Genomic DNA, 26,419 nt, shown 5'->3' with positions numbered 1-26,419 from the left:
AGCTCCACACCCAACAACAAAAAAAAAGCTAAGAGATAGTGCCCAGGCCCTGAGTGCAACCCCCCTGACTGACAAAAAAAAAAAAAATTGACATTCTGTAGGGTGTTAGTCATCACAGCATTTCTAGATGAGCTGTTCACATCCTTGCCCAGGTCAGAAGGCAAGTACAAAATGGGTTCTGGGTGTACAGCTCTGATACTGCCTCTTTCCCTTCCTGACATTCCATCAACATCAGCTTCTTCCCATACTACCATACACCAGTTTGTGAAGTCAAAATTGAATGAGATAACCAAGGCAGTTCTTAAATTTGTGTGTGTTTCAATTTTAAATATCGATTTTCATTGAATTTATGCCATATCAACTTTACATTTGGTTTATTCAAAGTAACCACCAGGCTCATTTATTCTCATTTTATGTTACATATAGTTACATATTTTATACTCACCTTTTTAGACATCAGTAATCTGTATTGAATGTAAAAACTCACACTTTCTCTTGTGTGCGCATGTTTGTGTGTGTGTGTGTGTGTGAGTGCGCACACACATGTGCTAGTCCTAGGGCTTGAACTCAGGCCCTAAGTGTTGTCCTTGAGCTGTTTTGATCAAGACTAGCACTCTACTACTTGAGCCACAGTTCTACTTACGACTTTTTTTTTTTTTTTTTGAGTAGTTTATTGGAGATAAGAGTCTCAGACTTTCTGGTTCAGTTTGGCTTTGAACCTCAATCCTCAAATCTCAGCCCCCTTGAATAGCTAATATTATAGGCATATTCATATTCTCAATATTGTCTGTTCACAGCTTCTTTACCTCCTCTCAACTTCTGTCCTTTGAATTGGGAAAAAACTGTATTAATATTTATAAACTTTCAGTTTGTCTACTCTGTAGTCTCTTTGGCTTTTGTTGATTATATATATAACTTTATAATTTTTAAATACTCCACTCACAATCAGCTATTTTAAATAATCTGTTAGTGGGATTTTTTTTTTGCCATAGTAAATACAGGCTTGTGGTGAGCCTACTTTCTTTTGCTTCTGCTCCTATTGCTCTTCCTCCTGTCTTACCACAACAGTTAGAATACAGTGAACTGAAACATAAGTCTGATTTCACTCCTAAGCTCGATCACACAGTGTTTTCCCCACTTCACTCTGAGTAAATGCAGAAGCTTTGTTATCTCTCAGAGCTCTGCTGCAAATGCTGACCATTCTGCTCAGGGACTTCACACTTGCAATTCTGTCTACCTGGAATGTTTGTTTCTCAGGTATTTACATGGCTAGCTCCTTTACCTCCCTAACTATGCAGAAATATGATCTTCCCATTGAGACCTTCCTGATCAACTTACATTCTCCATATACATCCATACTCCCTAATTTTTCTTTATTTTTTTGCATTGTTTCTTATATACTTTAATATGATCAGTACTTTACAGTTTATACACATTTTATCAGGAGAATGGAAATACTACATAATAATTTGGTATCTTTTCTGACTTCATATTGGTACCTTAAAATCAACCATGATGGAAATAATTGCATGACAAAAATCAGCAAAAGCTATGAATTATGTTTGGACAAAGTCATTTGTTTACCATATACCAGGACATCTCAATTCACAACTCAGAAGTTCTAGAATTTTTAAACAGTACACACTACCTGGATGCAGGTAGGACCTACCTGTAATTTTAGTTACTCAGGAGGCTGAGATCTGAAGGATCACAATTCAGAATCAGCTAAGCAGAAAAGTTCAATAGATTCGATTTGTAGAGTAACCACTAAACAGAGATATGGCTCAAGTGGTAGAACCCCAGCTTAGCAAACATGTAGCCCTGAGTTCAATGAGCCTAATTTACTCCAATAATATTTTTTTCAATTTTAAAATTAAGACCGCTCACTGAAAATTTCAATTAGTATTAGCAATATTGATAGTCAGAAACTGAGTAAAACTCGTGTGTGTGTGTGTGCGTGTGTGCGTGTGCGCGCGCGCCTGTCTTGGGACTTGAACTCAGGGTCTCACATTCTGTCTTAGCTTTTTCATTCAAGGTTCCTACCACTTGAGTCACAGCTCCACTTCCGCCTGTTTGGCAGCTAATTAAAGAGTCTCATGGACTTTCCTTCCTGGGGCTGCTTTGAACCAAAATCCTCAGATCCATACTCCCTAATTTTTCTATAAGCACTTATTAGCATCTGTGTGCATATAAATCCTGGACTTGAACTCAGGGCCAGTGCACTATCCCTGAGTTTTATGCTGAAGGCTAGTGCTCTACCACTTAAGGTACCACTTAATATAAATCTCGCAGACTTCTCAGCCCAGGCCAGCTTCAAATTGTAATTCTCAGATCTCAACCTCCTGAGTAGCTAAGATTACAAGCGTGAGCCATTGGCACCAGGCTTCTTCTTCTTCCTCTTCCTCTTCTTCCTCTTCTTCCTCTTCTTCCTCTTCTTTCTTCTTCTTCTTCTTTCTTCTTTCTTCTTCTTTCTTCTTCTTCTTTCTTCTTTCTTCTTCTTCTTTCTTCTTCTTTCTTCTTTCTTCTTCTTTTTTTTTTTTTTGTGGGGCCTGAACTCTGGGCCTGGACGCTGTCCCTCAGCTCTTCAGCTCAAGGCTAGAACTCTACCACTTGAGCCACAGTGCCACTTCTGGCTTTTTTCTTATGTGGTGCTGAGGAATCGAACCCAGGGCCTCTAACATGCAAGGCAAGTGCTCTACCACTGAGCCACCTTCCCAGCCCAGCACCAGGCTTCTTATCTCCTGAGAATGAAATACTCACAAGACAGGAATTTTTCTGTTATGTTACTGAAGTCAGTGCTCAATAAATTAGACAGGCTCAATAAATTGATAATGCATTTCTGAACTCATACTTGGGGGGAAAAGAAATGTCCAGGGATTTCCCATACTTTTCCTATGTTCTAGAAGAGTGGCCTGAGCCAGAGTGGGAGATAGAATGCAAATGCGAAGGAGTTAGGTTCCTCTGAGTGATGCTTATTATATCACTCCAATTAGTTGGAGAGCTAACTTGTGGCAAAGTCTAACCTGGCAATATTTCTAGCTAATATTTCTACCCATGGGTAGAGAACCATATCTGGCAAAGTCTAGCCAGATTTCTTCTACTTGAGGCTTAGACGCTGCAGCCCTACTTTAAGATGGTTTATCTATAACAATTTTATTTTAATAAGGTAGGAAAATGTATTCATATATCATACAGGTATTCTGTCTCTGCAAGAATAACAAGAACTTGCCGGGCGCTGGTGGCTCACGCCTGTAATCCTAGCTACTCAAGAGGCTGAGATCTGAGTATCGCAGTTTAAAGCCAGCCCGGGCAAGAGAGATCGTGAGACTCCTATCTCTAATAAACCACCAGAAAACCTGAAGTGGTGCTGTAGCTCAAGTGGTAGAGTGCTTGCCTTGAGCTGAAGAGCTGAGGGACAGCACCCAGGCCCAGAGTTCAAGCCCCACGGCCAACCAAAAAACAAACACAAAAGAATAACGAGAACTTGTTCATGTAGGTTTGCCCCCAGAAAATAGCTCTTGCTTCTCTGGTAAACCTTCTCCCCCCTCCCCCCCACCCCTCCCTACTCCACCCCTCACCTCCGCCCCCCCACCTGTTTTTTTGTTGTTACCTGGGCTAAAACTCAGAGCCACATGCTCTGGCCAGGCTTTTTCACAAGCTCTCTACGCTTTAGCCACGTTTCCACTTGGATGTGATAAAAAGCCAAGTTGGATAACAAAAATTTGACTTAGGAAGTTTATCCTTTTCCCTGCTAATGAATCACATATCTAGCTTGTAAAATGTCTAATAAGAGTGTGTGTGTGTGTGTGTGTGTGTGTGTGTGTGTGTGTGTGTGTGTGTGTGTGTGTGTGTGTGTGTGTGTGTGTGTGTGTGTGTGTGTGTGTGTGTGTATGTGTACTTTAATATGCAACTTTCCTTTAGAAACCAATCAAGAAAGCCATATAAAGTTCCATGAGGTAAGCTCTGCTCTTTAGAATTGAAATAGATAACATTTATTAATGTTTTTATTTAAAAATTCTCTGACATGTTCATTAGTGAACAAATATTTTAGTAGTTATAATTCCATATGACATATTGAGCTGATATCATTTTCCTTATAGGAAGATGCCCAGGAAGAATTTGGCTGGAAACTGGTTCATGGTGATATATTCCGTCCTCCAAGAAAAGGGATGCTGCTGTCAGTCTTTCTAGGATCTGGGACACAGATTTTAATTATGACTTTTGTGACTCTTTGTAAGTGTTAAGTGAAAATTTTAAAGTAAGAAATACTGATTCTAAGTAATGCTTTGAAAACCAGCTTTCCTAAGTTAAGTAACTAGGTTAGATTGTTCCTAAGAATTCTTTTTATACTAAGAATCTGTATTCTTTGTCTTAGGACCCTGACCAGAAACTTCGAACTGGGGGTTTGCCTTCTTTATGTAGGGTCATAGTGATACACTACATTGAATATTATTGAGATCTGTGTTAGCTGGAAAAGTATATCTTTTTTTTTCTGAGGTATTTTTTTATTTTTATGTTTTTGTTTTTTATTTTCTGCCAGTCCTGGGGCCTGAACTCTGGACCTGAGTGCTATCCCTGACTTCCTTTTGCTCTCAAGGTAGCACTTGATCACTTGAACCACAGCACCACTTCTGGCTTTTTCTGCCATTATGGAGATAAGAGTCTTTCCTGCCCAAGCTGGCTTCAAACCCCAATCCTGAGCCGGGCGCTGGTGGCTCACGCCTGTAATCCTAGCTACTCAGGAGGCTGAGATCTGAGGATCCCGGTTCAAAGCCAGCCCGGGCAGGAAAGACCGTGAGACTCCTATCTCCAATAAACCACCAGAAAACCGCAAGTGGCGCTGTAGTTCAAGTGGTAGAGCGCTCGCCTTGAGCTGAAGAGCTGAGGGACAGCGCTCAGGCCCAGAGTTCAAGCCCCATGACCGACAAAAAAACAAAACAAAACAAACCCCAATCCTTAGATCACAGCTTTATGAGTAGCTAGGATTACAGGTGAAGCCACTGGGGCCCACCTATTTTCTTTATTTTAAGAATGAGACAGATCTGTCTTTTACACTGAAGGAAACAGTAATAACATGTGAAACCTTATCTTTCAGTTTTTGCTTGTCTGGGATTTTTGTCTCCTGCCAACCGAGGAGCTCTGATGACATGTGCTGTGGTCTTGTGGGTACTGCTGGGCACACCTGCAGGCTATGTTGCTGCCAGATTCTATAAATGTAAGTACATGTCCTTGTGACTATGTCAGATAGGTGATGCTTTGAAGCACATTCCAAGGATGAAAGACATGGTTGGGACCTTCTTTGTTATGTGAATAACTGTCCTTAGAGTTATCTGTGGAAAATGCTTTCACAATGAAATAGGTAATTAGCTGCTGCTTGTCCAATATCCCTTCCCTCCTTTCACCTTTATGCTTTGGCTTAATACATTAAGCTAAACAGCTGAGATTTGGTATGTGCATAGAAGCATGTGGAAATTATGCAAATGAGAATTGCCAGTTTCTTAACTGAAACAAGTAATATATCTGCATTTACCCACTCTCATGTAAGAGATCATATCATATCAATTAATATTTATAAAAATAAACTTACTGAAGTAAACAAAGATCTGACTACTTTGAGAGCCCTAAAGTAAGGGTGTGTGTGTGTGTGTGTGTGTGTGTGTGTGTGTGTGTGTGTGTGTGTGTGTGTGTGTGTGTGTGTGTGTGTGTGTGTGTGTGTGTGTGTGTGTGTGTGTGTGTGTGTGTGTGTGTGTGTGTGTGTGTGTGTGTGTGTGTGTGTGTGTGTGTGTGTGTGTGTGTCCTGAGACTTGAACTTAGGTCTGGGTGCTGGCCCTGAGCTTCTTTTGTTCAAGGCTAGTAGTCTACCACTTGAGCCACAGCTTCACTTCTGGCTTTTTTCTTCATAGTTTATTGGAGATGAGCGTCTCATGGACTTTTAGACTGACTTCAACTTATAATCCTAGGTCTCAGCCTCTTGAGTAGCTAGGATTACAGGTGTGAGCCACCAGCACCCAGCTTGGTTTTAATTTTTATGAATTTTTCCTTTACTAAAAGATAAAGGACTGGGTTATTAACATGAAATACAGACCCTCTGCCTCTACCATACCAGTCTTATTTTATATCATACTCTTCCCTTTCTCAGTATTTCACCCACATTGGCCTTCCTCAGTCAGCCTGTGCACCTTCAGACTTGTCTCTCCATCCATACTTGCCCAGGCAAGACTCCTCTCACTGCCTTTCCATCTTTGCAGTTTAGGTGCATGTTAATTAGAATGTTACTGAGAGGTGCTGCCTTGGCACTGTCAGGGGAAAAAAAAAACAAACTTGAGTTCATAGAATTGGGGGTGCTAGGTGGGGAATAGATCTTGATGCATTTCCCTAGCTGGTATTGAATTCTTGGGAGTAAGCACTTCTCTTGCCTCTGGGCCTACAGGTGTGTATCACCTACCAAATTTATAAAATTTTTCCTTACATTTCCCAGGCATCATGAAATTATTAAACTCTCAATAATTTCACAATAGTCAGTAGCACTTAATTCATATCAAATATTATTTATGTGTGTATAGGCAAATGGTAAACTTATTGATGGTGATAAATGTGTAGATACAACAATGAAATTCTTCACTGTATATCTAATATAAGCTAATAGGAAAAAAGTTTACAAACTAAAACCATGTACCAGTAGCTTATGCCTATAATCCTAGCTACTCAAGAGGCTGAGATCTGAGGATTGTAGTTCAAAGCCAGCCTGGGCAGGAAAGTCCATGAGACTTGTACCTTTCATTAACTCAAAAAGTCAGCACTGGAGCTGTGGCTCAAGTGGTAAAGCACTAGCCTTGAGCAAATCAAAAAAAGCTCAGAGCAATGCCTAGGCCTTGAGTTAAGCCCAGGATTGTAAACCTCTTCCTCCCACCCCCCACCCCCTCCCACCCCCCCACCCCACCCCCACCCCCGCAATAAAAAGGTTGCAATCCCTTTTCTCTTGTTAGTCTCTTAACCTCTGCTAGATGTTATAATGCAGAAAAATCCTGAAGAGTCAGACCTGTGGAAATTTAAATGTGTAACATGTCAAAGATAAACAAGAGTCCTCAGTGTGTCCTTTTTATACCTGAACCCATTGATAGATACTATTTAAGATTAATGCAAAAATAGGTAAGAACTGGTCTTGATGACTTACTCTTTGATATTGGACCTATTTTATGCTGAAGCAAAAATCTGTAGAGTAGCATATAGGCAAGCTAGTTCTGTGTTTTGTTCTCTGATTTGAACCATTTGGTAAGGGACATCATTCCAAAGTTGCAGACATCATTTTGAGGATGAGCAGCCAGTGCTGCTTGACAGTTTGTTAATACTGGACTTGGGAATATGAGTATTTGATTTGCCTTTAAAGAAAAATTTGGCTGGGTGCCAGTTGCTCACTCTTGTAATCCTAGCTACTCAGGAGGCTGAAATCTGAGGATCTCAATTCAAAGCTAGCCCAGGCAGGAAAATCTGTGAGACTCTTCTTTCCAATTAACCACTAGAAAACTGGAGTGGCACTGTGGCGCAAGTGGTAGAGCACTAGCCTTGAGCTGAAGAGCTGAGGGACAGCGCCCAGCCAGAGTTGAAGCTCCATGACCAACAGAAAAAGAAAAAAGAAAAATTTGAATTTTTACATTTGTTTTCTTCTGTAGCTTTTGGAGGTGAAAAGTGGAAAACAAACGTTTTGTTGACATCATTTCTTTGTCCTGGGTAAGTGAATTTTTTCAATTAATTCTTTAGGTTTTTTTTTTCCCCCCCTTTGTTGGTTTCTTAATGATACTGAAGGTTGTACTTGGCCTTACACTTGGTAGGCAAGTACTCCACAACTTGAGCCATTCTTCTACCTTAAATTTTTAAATAATGCTCAACACAACCATATTTTATTCCTTATTCTTCAGTGGCTTAAGTCTTTATCTTTCTAAATGACTTACCTTAAAAAATAGATTTAAGCAGGGCGCCAGTGGTTCACCCCTATAATCCTAGCTACTCAAGAGGCTGAGATCTGAGGATCGTGGTTCAAAGCCAGCCAGTCTGGGTAAGGAAAGTCCGTGAGTCTCTTATCTCCAATTAACCACCAAAAGATGGGAAGTAGCACTGTGGCTCAAGTAGTACAAGTGGGTATCTTGAGCTGAAGAGCTCAGGGACAAACCCTAGGCCCAGAGTTCAAGCCCTACAACCAGAAGAGGGAAAAAAAAAAAAAAAAGGATTTAAGTTTTGAAAAAGGGTAAAAAGTAAAAATTTAAAAATACTTACAAATGTCTAATACATGCCTTATATGGGAAAATTACCTTTAGACATGAGAAATGTTTTTGTTTTCTCCTATATATATATATTTTTTTTTTTAACTGGTCCTGGGACTTGAACTCAGGGCTCAGGCACTGTCCCTTAGCTTCTTTTGCTCATGGCTAGCTAGTGCTCTACCACTTGAGCCACAGCTCCATTTCCAGCTTTTTGGATAGTTAATTGGAGATAAGAGTCTCAAGGGCTTTCCTGCCTAGGCTGGTTTCAAACCATGATCCTCATATGTCAGCCACTTGACTAGCTAGTATTATACAGGTACCTGGCTGTTTTTGTTTATTATAAGTCTTTCTAATGTTCTGTCAAAGGAGAGAAGGCTAGCATTCCTTTGACGAGAAGTCTTTTTTCTGTTCCCTATTCTGACTGGTCAGTCTCACTCATGCTATGTAAGATTACATCAAAAGCCTTTAACCTAAACATAGGAAGTCTCCCTAAAGATGTTAAGCCAAAAATATGTTTTTGGATTTTTATCAGAAGTATTGTTTCTTATTAGCAATTTTATTAGAGTAAGTAACATGCCAATAATCACTATAAACCAAGATCCTAACCTTGGAAAACCACACTGATCTCAATTCTAATATGCTTCCTAACCTCCAAATTTCTAATGGGCAAAAGCTGGCCATTCTTAAGGAATAGCAATGAAGAATGCCAAAGGTGATACATTTCCTGAAAGCAGGACTGTTTCACTTGCAGGTCACGGGGGGGGGGTGGGGGGGGGGGGAAGCATGATAGTGATTACAACAGGCATTTTTTTTTACAGGTTTGAATAAATGTTCTTCAATTGCTATCTCCATGGAAGATGCACAATTCTCAACCATTCATTTTCTATTCAAATTAGTGTGTCTTTCTCAAGCCATAATCTTTGTCATCATTCCCTCTGCTGTCAACTCGTTATCCTGCTTACCAAGACCATTGGTTTCTTTTAAACATCTCCAGCCTTTGACTGCTCCTGTTCTGTTCATACACATCTTCCTTATTTATACAATTTGCTTAGTCCTCTCATCTCCTAAGAGAGCTTTCTAAGCATTTTCCTTGCTTCTAAATATTTTTCTGTTCCCAACATAGTACCTTGAGAAATAGTTTATATCCTCTATTCTCATTTGCTCAGCACACATTTGCAATATAAATCCATGTAATCCTCATTTTTTTCCTCATCATTTTACTGAAATTTCTCTAAGACTAGCAGTAATGTTCCCATTTTCAAACCTGGAAACCATTGTCTGCCCTTTACCCTTTTCTTCTCCATAGGGTCTAATGTTGACAAACTTGGTTGAAACTTTTTATGCCTTCATAGAATCTATTCTATGCTGGTTCTCCTGTTGTATCTCTGATTAACCTTTCTCTGATTTGTATCCTTTATCATGCCTTTAAAGGAGAGGTTAATAAGCCGGGCACCAGTATCTCACACAGGTCATAGTGGAGCTGTGACACAAGTAGTAGAACATTACCCTTGAGCACAAAAAAAGTAGAAGTTTATAAACAAGTAGTGAATTAAGTCAAGAGTGGTTATACGTGCTTGAAAGCTCAATCTGTAAGAATCCATTTCAGGAGCAGATTCCTATTAACTCACTTTGATGGCTTCAGTTATTTGAGTTCTACTCATAGCAAGACAGGAAAGAAGAAATGCCTTCCAAAAAGTTAGGGATCATGTTATTGTTTATAGGTGTTGTGAATAGTATACATATGCAGATTTATTATTATAAGACCTGTAACTTATAGAATTAATTATTTAAAAAAATTTAGTAAAAGGGCTAGATATTAGCTAATATTCTAGCATCCTAAATATTACCAATAACCAATTAAATGTTTTTAAAGTAATGGGAATTATGTAGAAGTCTTTGTTCACAGGATTGTTAACAACAGAAAACTGATACAGTAATTCAGATGAACTTTAGAAATTTGCACTGTAGCTGGGCGCTGGTGGCTCACACCTATAATCCTAGCTACTCAAGAGGCTGAGATTTGAGGGTCGAGGTTCAAAGCCAGCCTGGGCTGGAAAGCCCATGAGACTCTTATCTCCAATAAACCACTAGAAAACTGGAAGTGGCACTGTGACTTAAGTGGTAGAGTGCTTGCCTTGAGCTGAAGAGCGCAGGGACAGGGCCCAAGCCCAGAGTTCAAGCCTCACGACCGACCAAAAAAAAAAAGAAAGAAAGAAATTTGCACTGTACACAAATTACTTGATGGAGTAATGATTGTCAAAAGATTTGAGACACTCGCTAGCTGAATGTATAGATGAACCTCATCTACATGGACTCATGCTAGACATAGCATCATAAGCCTGAGGAATTGTTGGATTGACGATAGTGGACAACTCATTATATGAAAAATATTCCTGTTCAAATGTTACACATACAAAATTATTTCTGGGAGATTCAAACCTAAATGTAAAGAGTATGTGCCAAGCATTTGTGAAACTGGGTTCGATTCCAGGACCAAAAAACAAAAACAAAATATGTGGAAGTGATTATTGTTTAATTGCAGCTAAGTTTTTGGTTTTTTTTTTTTTTTTTTTTTTGGTCAGTTGTGGAGCTTGAACTCTGGGCCTGGGTGCTGTCCCTGAGCTCTTCAGCTCAAAGCTAGTGCTTTATCACTTTAGCTAGGATTACAGGCATGAGCCACCAGCGCTTAGCTAGCCAAGTTTTTTTTTTTGGGGGGGGGGTTAGGGGGGAAGGTCCAGTCATGGGGCTGAACTCTGCACCTGGGCGCTGTCCCTCAGCTCTTCAGCTCAAGGCTAGCGCTCTACCACTTGAGCCAAAACTAACCAGAACAATTATACAGTTTCTAGAGAGGTTTCAAATTCACCTACCTTTTATCTTGGTAATCTACCTTCTAGATATCAAAACATTCACTACTTCATTTTGTTTCTGACCCTGCTTTTACCCAAAAACCTTTTGTTTCTTTCAGAATCGTGTTTGCAGACTTCTTTATAATGAATCTGATCCTCTGGGGAGAGGGATCTTCAGCAGCCATTCCTTTTGGCACACTGGTTGCCATATTGGCCCTTTGGTTCTGCATATCTGTGCCTTTGACATTTATTGGTGCATACTTTGGTTTTAAGAAGAATGTAAGTTTATGAGTATTAATTTATTCAAATGAATTTCGTTGTGGAAATTAGTATATATCAAGTTAGAGGTATTATGAAAGTGTCTAAAAGATAAAGATTTAGGTGGGCATTGGTGGCTCTTGCCTATATTCTTACCTTCTCAGGAGACTGAGATTTGGAAGTTCTCAGTTTGTGGCCAGCCTAGACAAAAAAGTCCACGAGGGTCTGGGAAGGTGGCTCAGTGGAAGAGTGCTTACCTTGCATGCATGAGGCCCTGGGTTTGATTCCTCAGCACCACATAAGCAAAAAAAGCCGGAAGTGGCACTATGGCTCAAGTGGTAGAGCTCTAGCCTTGAGCTGAAGAGCTGAGGGACAATGTCCAGCCCCAGAGTTCCAGCCCCACAACTGACAAAAAAAAAGTCCATGAGACCCAATCTCCAAAATAATCAGAAAAAAGCAAAGCAGGAGGCATGGCTCAAGTAGTAGACCACCAGACTGGAAGTAAAAGGCTGAGTTTAAACCCTACTGCCACCAAAAGGAAAAAAAAGATACAAACTTGCCCTATGATATCTAGATTTCATAAAACATTCTTAAAATAATATTAAGAATGAGGTAGAAGGATTAGATTACAGAGTTTAAGTAAATGGAAACTATTAGATTAATTGGAAAAGAGACAGTCTAACCTATAGAAATATATCCATGAAAGTACCAAAGTATTTGCAATTCTGGCAATCAAACCCAGGGTCCCCACCCTTTTTTATTTTATCTTATTTTATTTTACTTTATTATTTTAAGATAGAGTTGCACCAAATTGCCCAAGTTGGCCACAAACTTAGGATCCTAGCCTCAGCTTCCCAAGTAGTTGGGGTTTACAAGTGTGCACCCAGTTAAAAATAATCAAATTTTGGTCTGGGAATGTGGCTTAGTAGTAGAGTGCTTGCTTAGCATGAATGAAGCCCTAGGTTCAATTCCTTAGTATCACATAAACAGAAAAGGTTGGAAGTGGCTAGCCTTGAACAAAAGAAACTCAGGGACAGTGCCCAGACCCTGAGTTCAAGCCCCAGGACTGGCAAAAAAATAAATAATAATAATGTTTTAAATTTCATTTTATTACCACAAAAACAGGATATTCTTTTACCTTTTTTGCAAAAATTGATTTCTAGGGACTAAAGATATGGCTCAAATGGTAGACTGCCTACCTAGCAAGTCCCGGAATTCAAACCCTAGGACAGTTCAAAACTTACACCTGTAAGTTCCCTCTTGTGTATCTATGTTTAGGTATCTTAGATCCCAGATGTCCATGAAACAACTAGGACTTGAAAGGGAGAATAATTGAGACTACCACCAGTACTTTGGGCTATAAAACCTGATGTAGTCTGTCATTATCTTTGTGTTCTTGTTGGGATTTTTTTGTTTGTTTGCTTTTTAATTATTTCTGCCTATACTGGAGCTTGAACTAGGGCCTCCTCTTTTCCCTTAGCTTTTTCACTCAAGGCTGGCACTATATCACTTGAACCACATTTCCACTTCTGGTTAACTCATAGACTTTTCTGCATGGGCTGGCTTTGAAACTCAGTTCTCAGATCTCAGCCTCCTGAGTAACTAGAATTACAGGCATGTGCCATTAGTGCCAAGTTGTCTTTGTATTCTTGACTCTGAGTGAAATTTTTGCCTACCTCCAAATAAAATAATAAAATGGGAAAAAATGCAGAAGCACTAGATAATAAAAATGAAAAACGTTTACTATATGTATCTTTTGTCTTTGTTTTTTTTGTTGTTGTTTTTTGTCAGTTGTGGGGCTTGAATTCAGGGCCTGTGTGCTTGTCCCTGAGTTCTTTTGCTCAAGTCTAGCGCTCTGCATCTTTGAGCCACAGTTCTGCTTCCAGATTTCTGGTAGTTAATTGGAGATAAGAGTGTCACAGCCTTTCTTGCCTGGTCTGGCTTTGAATCTCAGTCCTCAGAGCTCTGCCTCCTGAGTAGCTAGTATTATAAGCATGAGCCACCAGCACCCAGCAACTATGTGTTTTTAGATGTAAAACACAACTTCAATTCAACTTGTCAATTTATGATCAGTGTTACCCTTTCATTGCCTTCTTCATCTCTCCCAACCTTACCCATACTCTGTTGTATGTTGTATGTTTTTATTAACTGTTATTGTCCAAATACTATGTTCTATGTATTTCTTTCCAAAGCCATTAAGCCATGGATAGCAGCTGGAAGCAGGGTTGGCTTGTTCCAATAAATAAACTGAATATTACACCTAACAATATCTGGCTCACAGCATCTAAATTCAAATTTCAGTTCACTGACTTAAGTGAACTTTCATTGCAATTAATGTCAGCATGGAAGCTGAGAATAAGCAGGTAAATGTTGTACAGAGAATTTTTTAAATAGTGACCTAATTATGAATCTTTTCTTCCTTTACCAAAGGCCATTGAACATCCAGTTCGAACCAATCAGATTCCACGTCAGATTCCTGAGCAGTCATTTTACACAAAGCCCTTGCCTGGTATTATCATGGGAGGGATTTTGCCCTTTGGTTGCATCTTCATACAGCTTTTCTTCATTCTGAACAGTATTTGGTAAGCTGAAGACAGAGTCTTCTTATTTTTACAACTATTGTATATAGAATATGGTACTTGCTTTTTATTTATAGATTACTATTTGTATCTTCTAACTGTAAGCAGTTATAACCAGAAATGGTAAGAGTCAAAAGGTTGTGTTATCTCCTGTGGAATATAAAGAATAATAGTGATAATAGCTTTTTTTTTTGTTCTATGGCTTGAACTTAGGACCTTAGCACTATCCTGAGTTTTTTGCTCAAGACTAGTGCTCTACCACTTGAGCTACAGATTTACTTCTGTTTTTGTTTTGTTTTTTTTTTTTTTTGTGGTGAACAATTTTATTACTCATGTGCTATATGACAGACTAACCTCAGTCTCTCCAAACTCATGTTCTTAAGAAATATATGCTGTTCCAGAGAGGCCCTCTGGGCACTTGTTGGAGGTACTTGCCTTCATTTCCTGATTGCTTGTTCCCATGGAAAATTGCTAGTGGTAATTTGGAGCCACTGTACTATTTTTTGTTTGGGGGGCTTTTTTTTTTTGTCAGTCGTGGGGCTTGAACTCGGCTTGGGCGCTGTCCCTGCACTCTCTGTGGGACTTTTTTTTTTTGTTTTTTGGGTCCGGTCGTGGGGCCTGAACTCTGGGCCTGGGCACTGTCCCTCAGCTCTTCAACTCAAGGCTAGAGCTCTACCACTTGAGCCACAGCGCCACTTCTGGCTTTTTTCATTTTGCTTATGTGGTGCTGAGGAATCGAACCCAAGGCCTCCTGCATGCAAGGCAAGTGCTCTACCACTGAGCCATCTTCCCAGCCCCATGTCCCTGCACTCTCAGCTCAAGGCGAGTGCTCTACTGCTTGAGCCACATCACCACTTCCTGTACTATTTTTTATCACTTTTTTTTTTTTTTTTTGTCAGTCATGGGGCTTGAACTCTGGGCCTGGGCGCTGTCCCTCAGCTCTTCAGCTTCCTGTATTTTTTTTTTTTTTGGGGTCCGGTCGTGGGGACTGAACTCTGGGCCTGGGCACTGTCCCTCAGCTCTTCAGCTCAAGGCTAGTGCTCTACCACTTGAGCCACAGTGCCACTTCTGGCTTTTTTTCTTTTTGCTTATGTGGTGCTGGGGAATCGAACCCAGGGCCTCATGCATGCAAGGCAAGTAAGTGCTCTACCACTGAGCCACCTTCCCAGCCCCATCCTGTACTATTTTTTATGTGAATATGTGTATGAATTATTTTATCACATTGGCATACATTACAGAAGATACTAAGATTTAAAGTAGCATAAAATTTTAACTAAATTAGAGCTTTTTTATGGTTGGAACATTTCCTTCATGATTATTATGACAGCTTTCCAAATTCAACTGATTTTTATCAACCACTTCCTAGCTTGTCTTTTATCAGATGTATCTGATTCTCCAGTAGAGAAATAAACTAATATTTTATTGTAGAATATTTTCAGATTCTGCATAAGCAGCAAGATAAAAATCCATTGATCCTTCCTGCCTGTCTCACCCAACTCCTTCATCATCTAAACCCTTGAAAATATATCTTGCTTCATCAATTGGGAGAAAAAACCTTGTCAGTTCAAGAAAAATAAATAGATCATGTTACTTATTGTGTCAAGGACAAAAATACTTATAGTTTTATCTTAACATGTTTGATTATAGGTCACACCAGATGTATTATATGTTTGGTTTCCTGTTCCTGGTATTTATCATTTTGGTCATTACATGTTCTGAAGCAACTATACTTCTTTGCTATTTCCACTTATGTGCAGAGGTATGTACTAGCAATATTCACTTATTTAATTCATAGCATTTATAACTTCAGCATGTTGCAACTTGAATACTGTTAATGGAGATCATTTATGTAGAGATAAATTTATTATGAAAGATTAAGCCTGTATTCTAAATCAAAGGTACCCTTACTGGGAAGGTGAGCTAGGAAGATGTTGTATCTTAAGACCAGCCTGTAAAAACGTGTGTATGTGTGTGCCAGTACAAAAAAAATCTCTTGGATTTATCTGATTGGGCTGGCTTTCTTGTTTTATTCTTTTTGTGCTAGTCCTAGGGCCTGGACACAGCTCCTGAGCTTTTTTGCTCAAAGCTAGCCTGGTCTGGTTTTGAACTGGGATCCTTAGATTTCAGCTTCCTGAGTAGCTAGGATTATAGGCATCAGCAACCAGCAGTTGGCCAAAAAAAAAGACTCTTATAATTTATAATGTAGATATTCTTAGCAGGAAAATTACATAGGGAAAATTCACTGAAAATTTTTAGTGACTACAGTGTAATGATTTCTATTTGTGGCAACATCAAAGTAATGGGCATCCTTGGATAATAGGTAAAATTGATTTTTAAAGATTAGACCATTAAGCCAGGTAACTAATAGCTTACTTCTTACCCTATCTACTCAGAAGGCTGAGATCTAGGATCATGGTTTGAAGCCAGCCCAGGCAGGAAAATCTATGAGACTCTTATCTCTAGTTAACCACTAAAAAAGCCAGATGTAGAGTTATGGTTCAAGTAGTAGATCACTAGCCTTGAGCAAAAAAGCTAAGGAACAGCACCCTGTCCTGAGTTCAAGCCCCAGGACCAGGACCAACACATACATACCAAAAAGATCCAGTCTTAAGTAGTTATTTACCATATAAGAAAGTCTGTTAAACTGAATGTATTGAGTTTATTTAAACGTTTTTATTAACTCATACTAGTTGTACAAGGGGTTTCATTATATCACTGTATCATTATATTGTGGTCTTTCTTATCCACCCTACCATTTTTAGCATTTTAATTTGCTTTATTCTATTTGATGCATGCATAATAATGTACTTTGATCATATTCACTCCCTCAGTACCCTCTGCTTTCACACCCCACCCCCCCACTTTCCCATTTGTTAACTTCCAAAACTGTCTCCTTTTTTGTTGTATTTTTACATTGAGGTTAAATTCACATAAAATTGACAATTTTCAAGTAAACAATTGACTATTTAGTGTTCTACAAGCATCGCCTCTGATTTTGAAATATCTTTATACACATGCATACTTATTAAGCAGTTATTTATTTCCCATTTCCCTCTTTACTTGGACCCAGATCATCTCTCTGTTTCTAAACATTCAGTATAGTTTTTAATGGATTCATACAGTATGTAGGTTTTTGTGTCTGGTTTCTTTGACTTAGCAGAATGTTTTCAAGGTTCATCCACTGTGTAGCATATGTTAGTACTTTACTCCTTTTTATAATTGGATAATATTCTACTGTATATGTATTAACACCTGTTCGTTAATATATTTATCCACTGATGTACACTTGAGTCATTTCCACCTTTGGGCTATTACAAATAATGTAGCTATGAATATTTATAAACAAGTATTTGGGTACTTGTTTCATTTCTGCTGGAGTCATACATGGTAATTCTGTAACTTTTCCACGCCCCTTTTGATAAGTGATTGAAATCAGGGCCTTGTGCTTGCTAGACAAGTACTATGTTACTCTTACCCAGGCCTTTTACATTTTGTTTGTTTGTTTTGGAAGTGGAGCAACAATTTATTTAAGTAAAACAGAATAATGTAGGGAGAAATAGGAAAAGTGAAGAGAAATATCTCCTTCCCACACAGGAGATGGGAATGAAGAATATTCCTCTTTTGATATTTTAGTGTGTTTTCACATAGGGTCTTATGCATTTGCCCAGCTGACCTTGGACTATGGTTCTCCATCCATGTAACTGGGATTACAGGCTTGTACCACCACACCTGACTTGCTTGGGCTGCCCTGAACCTTAGTCCTTCCATTTCTGGCTCCCAAGTAGTTGGAATTACAGGTATAATCCACTGCGTAGCCAGTATTTGACTTTTTGAATAACTGTCTTTTACATTCCTACTTGTTATATACAAGGTTACATTTCCTCTGAATTCTTTTTTTTTTTTTTTTTTGCCTGTCCTGGGGCTTGAACTCTGGGCCTGGGTATTGTCCCTGAGCTTCTTTTGCTCAAGGCTAGTGCTGTACCACTTTGAGCCACAGTATCACTTCTGACTTTTTCTGAGTAGTTTATTGGAGACAAGAGTCTCACAGACTTTCCTGCTCTGGAAATTACAGGCATGAGCCACCAGCGCCCAGCTCCTCCGAAATCTTACCAAAGCTTTCTGTGTATTTTTTTTAGTTTATATTTTATACCCAAACTACTGTAAAATGATATCACATTTTGATTTTCATTTTCCACTGGCATCTTTTTTTAGTTAGTTGGCAATTGGGATATCTTCTTTGAATAACTGTGGATTCAAGTCCTTTTCCTAATTTTTAATTTTTTTTAAATTTTTGTCCGTTCATGGGGCTTGACCTCCAGAGTTTAAGTTCCTGGGCGTTGTCCTTCAGCTCTTCAGCTCAAGGCTAGTGCTCTACCACTTGAGCCACAGCACCACGTAAGGTTTTTTTGAATGGTTTATTGGAGATAAGAATCTCATGGACTTTCCTGCCCAGGCTGGCTTTGAACTATGATCCTTGGATCTCAGCCTCCTGAGAGGCTGAGCCACTGGCACCCGGCTTCCTTTTCCTATTTTTAAAGTGGGACAGTGGAGTGTTTGTGGTGGTGGTGTAAGAGTTCATTATGTTTGGCACTGGTGGCTCATGCCTGTAATCTTAGCTACTCAGGAGGCTGAGATCTAAGGATCGTAGTTCAAAGCCAGCTTGATGTTGCAAACAAAATTTAAAGACTACCTTTTTGAAAAACAAAAATGAAAAGCCAGCTATGGGGTACACATGGTGGAGGGTACAGCAGGAGGATTATGAGTTTGAGACCAACTTGAGGGGGGAAAAAAAGACAAAGAAAAGAAAGAGGGGAAAATAGCTTTTTTTATTCCTTCAAAAGAGATGGTTAAATTTTTTTTTTTTTTTTTTTTTTTTTTTGTCCGTCGTGGGGCTTGAACTCTGGGCCTGGGCGCTGTCCCTCAGCTCTTCAGCTCAAGGCAAGCGCTCTACCACTTGAGCTACAGCGCCACTTCCGGTTTCCTGGTGGTTTATTGGAGATAGGAGTCTCACGGTCTTTCCTGCCCAGGCTGGCTTTGAACCGCGATCCTCAGATCTCAGCCTCCTGAGTAGCTAGGATTACAGGCGTGAGCCACCAGCGCCCGGCGAGATGGTTAAATTTTTAATAGAGATTACACTGACTGCATAGATCACTTTGGAGACTAGTTCTTAAGAATATTATTCCTTCTTCCAGTTTATAAATATGGTTGTCCCCAGGTGCCGGTGGCTCACGCCTGTCATCTTAGCTACTCAGGAGGCTAAGATCTCAGGATCATGATTCAAAGCCAGCCCAGGCAGGAAAGTCTGTGAGAGTCTTATCTCCAATAGATGACAAGAAAACCAGAAATGGCGCTGTGGCTCAAGTGGTAGAGCGCTAGCCTTGAGCTGAAGAGTTGAGGGAGTGTGCCCAGGCCTAGAGTTCAGCCCCACAACCAAAATAAATAAATGAATTCATTAATTAATTAATGTTGTCTTTGTATTTAGGTTTTCTTTTTTTTTTTTTTTTTTGGTCCAGTCATGGGGCCTGAACTCTGGGCCTGGGCGCTGTCCCTCAGCTCTTCAGCTCAAGGCTAGTGCTCTACCACTTGAGCCACAGCACCACTTCCGGCTTTTTCCTTTTTGCTTATGTGGTGCTGAGGAATGGAACCCAGGGCCTCATGCATGCAAGGCAAGCACTCTACCACTGAGCCACCTTCCTAGCCCTGTATTTAGGTTTTCTATAATTTCTTCCAGCAATGTTTTTTAGTTTTCAGTGAGTAAGCCTTAGATTCATTTGGTTAAATTTGTTTCTGGGTATTTTTGTGTCTTCTTTGAGTTGTTTGTTGTTTTTATAAGAACATAGTCATACTGGAGAATGTTGCTTAGTGCTAGAATGCTTGCCTAGCAGGTATGAGATCTTGGATTTAATCTCAAGCAGTGTGCACACACATGCATACACACACACACACACACACTTGTGCACACACAGCTGATTTTGGTATATAGAGTTTTTAACCTTTGAAATTTACTGAATTCATTTGTTATAGTGGAATTTTTTGTGTATAGAATCTTTAGGATTTTTTTAACCTTTAGAAGTATGTTTTTAGCATATTCAAAATGGTTGGAGAGATCATGAAGCATTTTCTTTTAAAAATGCTCCTGGTAATCTGAAAACCACTTTATGTAAAAGCAAAAAGAGCTATTTTAATCATTTACTTTTGTTTAAATTGTGTAGTAATAACGGGATATGAAGTTCAGATGGGTCTTAATACTGTGATCTTACTAATGTGAAATCAACTAGAACTTTAATATATTTTAAATTAATTTTGAACCATGTAAGTAAGCTTTTGTACACTATTTTTCCTTGAGAATCATAAATTGTGAGATTTAGCTTAACCCTTAATTACTCATAGGCAGCTTAACTTTTTTCCACATCCTGTTAGCCAGTTTTTAAGGAATCCCACAAGGGAGCGCTGCTTAGCACTGTGAGTGTGGAGGACATGTAGGACATCCAGTAGAAGCCAGGGACTGGAATTGGGACAAAAATTGGGGTTTGGAGGCTTCCCCTGAACTGCGCTTGTTCTGGAACTTTATCTACCTACAGAGTGTCTAATAGTTGGAAAGTAATTCTTGGTTTTGACCATTTTTTCCTTCTCTCCATAGGATTATCATTGGCAGTGGCGCTCATTCCTTACCAGTGGCTTTACTGCAGTTTATTTCTTAATATATGCAATACACTACTTCTTTTCAAAACTGCAAATTACAGGAACAGCAAGTACAATTCTGTATTTTGGTTATACCATGATAATGGTCTTGATCTTCTTTCTTTTTACAGGTAAGAAAGATTACTTTGAGTTAGTTTTAGACTATTTATATCTACTTTCTTTTTATAAGATCCACGAAGGCTCTGCTCTTCTGTGCTCCCAGATTTAGCCCTCAGTATGACTAAGCACTGTTTAAGGTCCCCTGTGAGCTCCTTGCAGCTCAGATAACCAGAGGTGATCAAACCAGAATACAAGAGAAGAAGTGGGGTCTGGGGTCATTGTGGTCAAGGGCAGGACACTGTACTAGTCATCTCTATTACTCTGTTTACCTCAGTAGTGCCCATGGATCTCCTCTTCCCTCTCCCCTGTCCCCTGTCCCCTCTCCGCTCTCCCTTTTCTCCTCTATCCTTATCCCCTCCCCTTTCTCTCCCCTCCCCTCCCCTCCCCTCCCCTCCCCTCCCCTCCCCTCCCCTCCCCTCCCCTCCCCTCCCCTCCCCTCTCCTCTCCTCTCCTCTCCTCTCCTCTTCTTTTCTTTTCTTTTCTTTTCTTTTCTTTTCTTTTCTTTTCTTTTCTTTTCTTTTCTTTTCTTTTCTGTCTGATGGTCCTGGGGTGTTAGGGCCTAGGAGCTGTCCCTGGTTTGTTTGGTTTGGGTTTAGGTTTTCTGGCATTTTGGTTCCCCCACCCTCAAGGATAGCACTCTACCACTTGAGCCACAGCTCTACTTCTGGCAGGGTGGGGGGGTGGGGGGAGGGGGCGGGATAGTTAGTTGGAAATAAGGGTCTCATGAAACTTCCTGCTGAGACTGGATTCATACTGATCCTCAGAGTCAGCCTCCTTAGTAGCTAGAATTACAGGTCTGAGCTTCCTGAGTGCATGAGCTTCCTTTTTCCCTCTCTAGAAAGAAGCAAAAAGCTATCACTACCTAAATTTAGTATAACGTATATTGGGAACATAGTAAGGCTGAGTGATACTACAAAAGACAGTCATGGAACACTTCTAATTCTGGAAATTCTAACCTATTGTGTTTTTTTTGTGTGTGTGTGCCAGTCTTAGGGCTTGAACTCAGGGCCTAGGTGCTACCTCTGAGCTATTTAGCCCAAGTCTAGCACTCTACCACTTGAGCTACAACTTTTAAGTAAAAAAAAATCTGTTACCTAAAAGAGATTCCACTTTTAGTATATATATTATGTCCCACAGAGTTGCCAAAATAGTGATCAAATATTTTTGTCTTTAACATTATTTTTCTGAAATTAAGCCTAACCGTTTTCTAAGTCTTTTGAAGACTCAGAAGGTGCATTTGTGGTGAGCCTTGCACACAGCATATAGCATGTCCCAGTGCTTGTCCAGTATAAGAATGATCACAAAACTTCCCAAAAGAATAGTTCACACATGGTCTCGATTTGGAAAAACATTAATACCTTTTCTGTGTATTATACTAAAACAATAGTGAAACACAATTGAGACATTAAATATTAACCTTACATGGGGGCCAAAGCCACCCCTTATTTGTGTGTGCTCCTACCTATTAAATATATCTTAGGGGATAATACTGAGAAAAATGGCAAGTCTTTATTTTTTAAATATCTATGTATATTTTACATCTTAGTAAATGTTCATTTGCAAAACAAAGTCTAAACTTGTTTAGTAACTCTAAATATAGTTTAGAAGGATTCTACATTTGAAAGCAGGAAAAATGAAGTCTAGCCATACTTAGAGCCACATGGTCATAAAGTAATTCCATAATATCTGAACTTGATTTTTGTCACAGTGAAAAGATGTCTCCATCTAGCATTCAAATTCTATATACCAAAAAGATGAGGAATGTATTTGTTCCTTGAACTGTGTCAGTCACACTGCATAACAGTCTTTGGAGTTAACTAGGACAGAAAAATATCTGTTTAATGAAGTAAAGGAATAGACTTGGAACTAGGCCCTGTTGGCTCATGCCTGTACTAAGCAACTCGGGAAGCTAAGAACTGGAAGCTCAAAGTTCAAGGCCAGCCCATACAGAAAAGTACATGAGACTCAGTCTCCAGCAAAAAGCAAGGCCAAGAGGTGTGGCTCATTAGTAGAATACCATCCATGCAAGCATGACAGGTATAAGCCCTGAGTTCAGAACCCCCTCTCCCAGTACAAACAAATAGTCAACTTGTCCAAGCACTGTATACTCATTTCATGGAGGAGTTTGATCTGTTCTCTGGTACCATACTTGGGATCATCTTTGTTAATTATCCTAATTATAATCACTTTTTTTTTCTTCTTTTTTTTCTTTTTTTTTTTTTTTTTGTGCCAGTCCTAGGGCTTGAACTCTGGGCCTAGGTGCTGTCCTTGAGCTTCTTTATGCTCAAGGCTAGCACTGTACCACCTGAGCCACAGCACCACTTCCGGCTTTTCTGAGTAGCTTATTGGGGATAAGAATCTCACAGACTTTTTTGCCTGGGCTGGCTTTGAACCATCATCCTCAGATTTCAGCCTCCTGAATAGCTAGGATTATTGGCGAGAGCCACTGGCACCAGTTTAAGTATATCACTTTTAACATTTTGTAGACATTTGCTTTGCTTTACTATAATTCTTTGGAAACCAATGGTTCCTAATAACTATTTCTGTGAATCTGATACTAGAGTATTCATATCAGACCTTGAAAGCATTTCAGTAACGATTCCATTGTGTGATAAAAATGTTGTTACATTGGAAAAGAAATAAGACATCTTTTTTTTTAATTTAGTCTTTTGTATGTAATAAAGAAAATAATGTGTTTATAGAAAGCTTATAATATAAATATAAAATAATATAATAATATAAAGACCTTAGATTTTATAAGAAATTTGATTTGAAATGTTTTTATATTTTCAAACAATGCTCATAGATCTATGGCATTTTCTTAGACAGTTGTAATTTATAATTTTTTGCATTTTTAAAGAAACTAGTTGTCTTAAGTCTATATTTTGGTATAACTTTTCATTGAAAAGAGGGCTTATTTTGTTTTTATTTTTTGTTTTTTTTCTTTTTTAGGAACAATTGGCTTCTTTGCATGCTTTTGGTTTGTTACCAAAATCTACAGTGTGGTGAAGGTTGACTGAAGAAGCCCAGTGTGTCCAGTTAAAAGAGAAATAAATTAATTTCCTCATCAACCAAGAGCTGTTTTTGTGACTCCCTTAAGTTTTATCAGACTTATTGGCCTAGTAATCCTTCAGAAACAACATACTTCTCAGTACACCTCTTCCCACGAAATGTGGTTTTGACACTAAGGCATTTGTATTGTGATTTGATTAAGTATATATTTAGTTGTTCTCAGTGAAGAGCAAATTTAAATATTATGTGCATTTGTAAATACAATAGGTATAGAGTTTTCAATACTCTAATGGCAGAATAGAGGAGGCCATAATACTGATGAAATCCGTAACAGTTACTTGTAAATAGGATTTTCTAGGCTCGGTAGGTGGAAAGAATTATTTTTCTTTGAAGGAAATAACTTTTTATCATGGTAATTTTGAAGGATGATTCCTATGATGTATTCATGGGGGGGGAGTATGGCTTTTAAAAATCTTGTATTGGTTGTAACTGTTCATATCTTATTACTTTTCTGTGTTGACTTCATTATTCCCATGGTATTGGCCTTTAAACTATGTGCCTCTGAGTCTTTCAATTTATAAATTTGTTATCTTAATAAATATTGTAAAAACATCTTCATTGCATCATTACCTGTTATATATTCAAGGAGATTCTGTAAATACAAATTTATTGACCAAGGATGTTTTAAGATGATTTATACTTTTTATTGCATTTTACTGAATTTGTTAATCTTACACTACTTGAGTTTCAGTCGAAGTGAAATGTCAGTCTTTTAGTTTTATGTCAGGTCTAAGCTTTTCACTGTGAAATAATAATGGAGACTTCAGTCATGCCTACCTAGTCATAAATGACATGTTAGGTACTTAATATGGGCCTTACATTACAGATTTCATATTCTTGAGGGTTTTTTTTAATATATTTTTTTGTTTTTTTAAGTCAGATTTTGTCTTCATGATTACATTGTTTTAGATTTTACAAATAATTCTTTTGCTAGAATTAGAAGTCACTATTTCTTTGTCTCATTCATCTGACTAATTGAAAGTTTGAGATGACTTCAAAGGTTAAGTCTGCTTATGTCTATGAGAACGTTATTTGTATTAAGGGGTTTACTGCTTGCTGCTTATGAGAACAAAGACATTGTCATTAAAGTTATAACTAAAGTTTTAGCTTCACTTATATGATGTTGCTGGACTCTTCCTGAATAATTTTATACCACTCTCTTTTTTAAAATCCAAATATAGATGGGCATGGTGGCTCAAGCCTGAAATTCTAGCTACTTGTGTAGGCAGAGATTGGGGAAAATCACGATTTGAAACTAGATGGGCATAAAAACAAGTTCATAAGATTTGTCTCAATCGGGAGCTCAGTGTGGTGGTGCATCTAGGTCGGCCCAGGTATATAAGGTAAGAGAGATCTTACCTGGAAAATAACCAGTGCAGCAAAGGACAGTGCAGCAAAGAACCTGTAAAGTGGCTCAGTAAGCATAAAGCATTTAGTTTAATCCCAGTATCATCACAAAAAGAAAAAAGAACTGAGCCAGGCACCATGGTGCATGCTTATAAATCCTAACTCAAAAAGCTGAGAAAGGAGAGTCATCAGTTTGAGGCCAGCCTAGGTTAAATTTTAACCTAGCCGGGCACCAGTGGCTCACCCCTATAATCCTAGCTACTCAGGTGGCTGAGATCTGAGGATCGAGGTTCAAAGCCAGCCCAGTCAGGAAAATCCATGAGATTCTTCAATAAACCACCAGAAAACCAGAAGTGCTGTGGCTCAAGTGGTAGAGTGCTCTCCTTGAACTCAAGAGCCAAGGGACAGAGTTCAAGCCCCACGACTGACAAAAAGACTTAAAAAAAAAAAAACCTGATCTCTTGGTTTTGAACAGAGAAGAAAAGAACTCTAGTTACTTTCAACCTCTCACAGGATTTAAGAGAACTTTGTTTTCCAGTTGATCCTATCTTTTGTACAACTTTTACCATTTTGAGATAGGCTGATTAACTAAACAAAGGACAAAGTTTGGATTCAGATCCCTGATTAGTTTGATGGGTTCAAAGGTAAAGTTCCTTTAATCTTTCCTTCATTGAGGGCTTGGTAACTACTTAACTGGTTTGGTCTTGCTTTTCTTTATAAGCTAACAATGAGTAGGTAGCAGGTGTGAGAATACAGAATAATTTAGTATTCTTTATATGGACCGCAAGTGCTTTAGATTTAAGTTTCAGGTTTGGAGCTATTTGTATGCTAGCCAGTTGAGTATCCCAAGTTTATTGATTGACATGTCTTACTAATTATTTTTTGGTCAGTCATGGGGCTTGAACTCTGGGCTTGGGTGCTGTCCCTGTGCTCTTCAGCTCAAGGCGAGTGCTCTACTGCTTGAGCCACAGCGCCACTTCCGGTTTTCTAGTGGTTTACTGGAGATAAGAGTCTCACAGCCTTTCCTGCCTGGGCTGGCTTTGAACCTCGATCCTCAGCTCTCAGCCTCTGGAGTAGCTAGGATTACAGGCGTGAGCCCGGCTATCTCACTAACTTTTTATCCAGGCTGGCCTCAAACTGAGATCCTCCCAAACTCTGCTTCCCACATAGACTGAGGTCACTGCACCTGCCCCTAAACTCAAAACATTTTGAGCATGTCGGTACTCTAAAAGTTTGGAATTTCTGGACTGGATATGTA

The 26,419-nt window shown here is 39.0% G+C and overlaps 1 protein-coding gene across 1 annotated transcript in view; it reads left to right on the top strand.

Moving 5' to 3' along the window:
- The window catches only part of Tm9sf2 (transmembrane 9 superfamily member 2), a 59,854-nt gene extending 34,928 nt beyond the window's left edge, over positions 1-24,926 (top strand). The window contains exons 10-17 of the mRNA XM_070002687.1: positions 4,101-4,233; positions 5,096-5,215; positions 7,671-7,728; positions 11,224-11,383; positions 13,793-13,944; positions 15,589-15,700; positions 20,582-20,753; positions 23,695-24,926. Coding sequence (XP_069858788.1) covers positions 4,101-4,233; positions 5,096-5,215; positions 7,671-7,728; positions 11,224-11,383; positions 13,793-13,944; positions 15,589-15,700; positions 20,582-20,753; positions 23,695-23,762 — 975 coding nt within the window. The 3' untranslated portion in view covers positions 23,763-24,926. The remainder of the gene's footprint in view (positions 1-4,100; positions 4,234-5,095; positions 5,216-7,670; positions 7,729-11,223; positions 11,384-13,792; positions 13,945-15,588; positions 15,701-20,581; positions 20,754-23,694) is intronic.
- The last annotated feature ends 1,493 nt before the right edge of the window (positions 24,927-26,419 follow it).

Source organism: Dipodomys merriami, unplaced genomic scaffold (assembly GCF_024711535.1).
Source record: "Dipodomys merriami isolate MVZ:Mamm:240054 unplaced genomic scaffold, mDipMer1.0.p SCAF_6, whole genome shotgun sequence".
In the NCBI taxonomy this organism is placed as follows: domain Eukaryota; kingdom Metazoa; phylum Chordata; class Mammalia; order Rodentia; family Heteromyidae; genus Dipodomys; species Dipodomys merriami.
This window is presented reverse-complemented; position numbering and strand designations above follow the sequence as displayed.